The 5055-nt window shown below is 39.9% G+C and overlaps 1 protein-coding gene across 1 annotated transcript; it reads right to left on the bottom strand.

Moving 5' to 3' along the window:
* Window positions 1-474: 474 nt before the first annotated feature.
* TDP2 (tyrosyl-DNA phosphodiesterase 2) lies at window positions 475-3864 on the bottom strand (the record flags this gene model as incomplete). The annotated part of the gene is made up of 5 exons (XM_010140952.1): window positions 475-766; window positions 1579-1749; window positions 2129-2247; window positions 2705-2796; window positions 3697-3864. Coding segments are annotated over 5 exons (832 nt in total), but the record flags the coding sequence as incomplete, so codon positions are not given.
* Window positions 3865-5055: the final 1191 nt, after the last annotated feature.

The following is a 5055-nucleotide window of genomic DNA, read 5'->3' on the forward strand; positions in this document are numbered from 1 at the left end:
GTCTTGCCTGAAGGCATATGTACGCAAACTTCAGAAGCTAACACAAAACACCCTAAAAAGACAGAGTTGTAAAAGATGATGGAAATGGTTACAAAAGAAACGAAGCAGGCATAACAACAAATATTCTTAAAATTAAAAAGCAGCATTTATTATGAGATTATAACACATGCCAAAACAAAAGCGTCATTTAAATCACCAAGAATGTTTACCAATTGTATTTACAGGTTTTTCCTCCCATTTTAAAAATAGAATGTCTTTTTATATTTGCATACACTGTTAGGAATAAACATTTTAAAATTTGATTCAAGAACAGATGCATTCAATAAGGAAAAGGGAACCCTGGCTTAAAATGAAGCCATTCCAGCATAAGTCAAGGGCACAGAATGCATTATTTAAACACCTCCTACTTAAAGTGAAAGGGTATCATTTTGTAAAATAAAGAACAGATCACCTAAAAACAACAATGCAAGTGTCTTTTTCTTTTTTATAGTATCACATCAAAGTTACACAGAAGACCCCAGTGATCACTAGGGAATCTGCCACAGTCTAGTTTTTCCAGTCCAATTAAGTCCATACTTCGCGGAATAATATGTTCCCCATCTGCTGCAGGCCGAAAGTAAACGCGGTCAAACCTCATCTTGCACTTGAACTCCATATCCAGGTTGGTATTGGAGTGGGTGTCCCAAGTATAGCGACAGTGCTGAGGTTTACCCAAAAACTCCCAGATATCCGTGATGTTCTTGGGTATGTTACCTAGTTTAGTAACCTAGAAGGGGGAAAAAAAACCCACAAGATACTGAATTCTCAAATCTTACCTTCAAAACCAGAACTGAGTTGTCACACTAACGCTTTATTTCTTCAAAATCTAAGCTGTTAAAGCAAACGTATTGGAGATGGTTCTAAATTGTGGTATTCCTCAGGATACCCTAAAGCACAACTAGTTCCTGTAGTACTTTCTGAATTCCAGACAAGTTACAAAATAAATGCTCAGCTCTGAAATTTTGAGATAGGAGGGTCAACACCGTGTTCTCCGAAATGATGTCGTTCCAGCTGACTGCAATGGACTTTCACAATAGAGAAAGATGAAACACTGACCTTTTAGTAATAATGCACAAATTTCACTTTTAATGTCAGCAGTCAAAAGCGACTCCTAATTTTGAATGTCTGGATGACAGAGGATTCATTTTAAACTCTCAGGATCTATTTCTCCAGACCACTGTCTTCTTGCATTGATTCTACTAACTCTCCGGAGCAAGTAAAGATCAGGCTCTCAAATTGGGAAGATGCTTTTGAAGTCACGACTTCATGCATCTTCTCAGCTAAAAATATTGCCAATAAAGCATTTTGCTGGGGGGCTGGAGGACAGGGAGAGCTCTTCATATACACCACCCCAGCTTGAGCAGTGCTTCAGCACAGCAATGCTGTAGCTTCTACTTAAGTCACACTTCCACCTTTGAATAAATGTGGCATATCCCTGTTCTGTCTAAGCAGGTCATTTCTCATAAGGACAACAGAAAAACCAAAGAAGATTTTGCAGAACACCTTCTCAAAATAACAAGGTTGTTTATTTCTATTTACCTCACGGTCTCTGAGGTTTGTGTCCCCTCCAAATATAACAGTGGTGGACTCAGACTCCTCCTGCATTTTGTTGAACACTATTTGCAGTTGCTTTATACGCTCCTTAGAGTGATTTCTGGTGCTCTCCAGATGAGAGGTCATAAGGCAAAGTTCAATACCAGATATGCTCACCTGTGCATGAAACAAAGATGCAAAGTTACTATCTACACCAAGATAAGAAGTTCAAAGACAAAAATCTAATCACAAAGTAAACTATTAAATGACAGAGCTCTGATTAATGTTAGTTTCACAATGAAGAAAAGTGGCTCACAGGAGGATAACTGCCTTTTAGTTTTGTTTTCAGAAGTTATGAGACTTGGAAACAAAGTACAGCCAGTATCATGCACAACAGATGTAAGCGTCTTAGTATCAAGTGCAGCGGGGCTTGTATGTTTGGAGAAGTTTTTCTGCTGTTTGAGACTGTCAGAGTAATGCCAGTCCAGCCTTTCCTGGGATTTTTTTTTTTTTGAAGGCAGAAATACATCTGTTTAGTACATACTGACTCACTCACATGCACAACCAAAAGGTTCCTCATCATGGCAGTTGTTGGGAAAGGTATTATCTTGTGTTTCAGTAGCTTCACTCTTGATTTCTTCAACATTATGGCAGTGAAGTAGCCATCTACATTACCTAGAGAGAACAGCGAAAGAAATGGTCAGGGACATCTTCTGCTGCACCTTGAGGAAGTTGACGTTCTGAAAGAGACCTTTTCACCATTATCTGGGAGAAACGTGTCAATCTGTAAGAGGTACAAAGTTATCACTTAAAAGTTTCATAAAAGCCATACAAATTTTTCAATTTTTTTAAATGCAGATATTTAAGAAATCAGTTATCTATGGTGCTTTTTTGGCTACCCTTGCTATCAGTCTTTCAAAATGTAAAACCCAGGCAAGCAAGCTTTTCACATGCATTATTTGCACCACACTATATCCTGATATCAAAACGCAAAAAGCAATTAAAGTGCTTCCTTCTTCACTTTACTAGTTCCATTCCTACAAATGGTCAAAGATTTTGGCAAGGGAGACAGAAGAAAACTGAACTTACTTTTTTTGGTTTCTGTCTTTAGAAACAGAGGGTTACTTCTTACCTGGAATAATAGTGTAACTGCTTGCTCTCATCTGCAGAAGACTGAGATGAGGTGGGATGACCTCTTGTAAAAACACAACATCTGGACTGTATCTGAAATCAGCAAGACAAGATTTTAAACTAACTACTGCACTCTTACACCCTGAGGCCAAGTCGAACAGGGTCAGGGATTTCAGGTGCACCTTGTCCTCATCTTCCTGATTAGGGCTGTGCAATCAGTAACAGTTCATGTGGGGCAGCAGTCCTGAAAATGCTTATCTAGACATGACTTTACAGCTGCCCTTGGTTTTTCTACGCTGCTGAACAGCCCTGCACTACGCAGGTGAAGGACAAATCAAAGGCCTTACGTACAGAAGAAAAATACTGTCACCCCAGATTAAAAAAATATCAAGTAAAACTTGATTTAGCTACAGGGTTTCTGCTGTTTTAAGAGGAACTTAAGTTATCGCTTTTTTTAAATCACTTAATTTACACTAGTGGAACTATAAAAGGCAATCACGGATTTTGTTGCTTTTATCTTACTTTGCACGTTCGCTTTTTTGATAGACAAGTAACAGTAACAGCAAGAGAGCCACTTCTCACAGTTCACTAAAAAATCACTTTTGTTGTTTCAAACAGTTTTCTCTAGTGTGAAGTTATTCATGATACTGGAATGAGACAAATGAGTTTCTTGCGGTTTTACCCTTCTCTCATGTACAGGATGGAAGTATGAAGCATGCTCTTGTATGACTGCAACCTGAACAATATGATTCATTATAAAAACCACTTTTTAAAGTAGCCATTGCAAAGTATTTAACCCTTGAGATGCTGCACAGATTCACAGCTCTACCAACCAATATCGACGTTCATTCAGCTATTAAGGATTCATAAAGTGACTGTGTTGTTGCATCTAAGATAATTTGGACACGAAGATTTGTAAATACCTAAACCAGGAAACTTGCTTTATCCTTTAAAGCTGGGTACATGACAATACAAAGGTGAAGCTATACTTACAGCGCCAGGTAAGAACAGATTCCTCTAGCTCGTTCATTTAGATTTCTCAGATCCAGCCCATCAATGTTCCAGGTTATCAGCGAGAAGCTGCTGTCATCTTCTTGTTGCCTTGATTCTTTACTACTGGCACCAGCATTACTAGTAGTTGCATCTGCTGTGAGGTCAATACTAAAGAGAGTTTACATGTTTGTTAACATGCATGATGTTATTCTTCCTGCAATTACCTCCTTTGTCTTACAAAGGTTTTCGACCCATCACAACTTACACAGGGCCATCTAAAACCTCCCCGACAAATAAGTTAACATGTACTGATCTCAACAGAATTTAAAAGTTCTTTAACTAAAACATACAGACGTCAAATAGAGCCTTAATACACAGGTGAAGCAAGTGGGTTTTCCTCCTAAAAGAGACAAAGCAATATTTACCATTCTGATCTAACTTAATCAGACAGTGGCCAATGGAACCCAAACTTAAGTAATTTAACTCTATCCTCATGCTAGAAGCAGGCTGTGTGTATTACTTTTTCAAACTCTTTCCAGCATATCAGAGGCAAAGAACTGCCCGGACTTGCTTTAATGTCCCCATTTTTGTAGTACTGTTGAGATCTTCTTCCAATTGCTGAACCTCCTGAGAAGGTACACTGTGACAAACTGATAGTCCTTTCCTTTGGAAATATTCACTCCAAACCGCACCTTAAAAACACAGGCCCTGTCTATCCTGTTGATTTAATAAAGACTAAACAACACTGTCTTAAGTTTAAGTGCCCAGCCCAGTAACTGTTTGGGGACAGTGTTGCTAAAGAGAACCAGACTCCACATGGTAACACATGGTTATACTGGTTTTGGCTAGAATAAAGTCAATTTCTTTTCATAGCAGCTCATACGCTGCTGCACTTGTGACCAATACTGTGTTGATAATTCAGGGATGTTTTCATTATCTGCTCCTCACATCACCCCACCAGTGAGTAGTCTAGGGGTGCACTCATACATCTAGTACACGACATGCCTGCACAGTCTACACGTATACAAACGCGTGTGTGTACAGTAAATCTGTTTAAGTATTGCTGCACAAGATAATGAAAAGAAAATGACCTTGTTCCCTCTCCGGAAGGCTCACATTCTGCTAAGCCCGGAGGAAAGTGGCTGAAGCATCCAGGGAGGAAAAGTGAAGCCGGCAAGTGTCAGAGCCCCTCCAGAGGAGCTGGCTATTCCCCTCGAAGAGGGCAGCCTTGGGAAACAACGAAAACCAGCGTGGGAGCATCAGCTGCCCGCCTCACCACCTATAGGCAGAGGTGCGGAGTCAGACAGAGAGAAGTGCTGCGACCCGGCAGGGATGCTGCGACCCGGGAGGGATGCTGCG

This window comes from Buceros rhinoceros, unplaced genomic scaffold (genome assembly GCF_000710305.1).
Source record: "Buceros rhinoceros silvestris isolate BGI_N320 unplaced genomic scaffold, ASM71030v1 scaffold858, whole genome shotgun sequence".
Lineage (NCBI taxonomy): Eukaryota > Metazoa > Chordata > Aves > Bucerotiformes > Bucerotidae > Buceros > Buceros rhinoceros.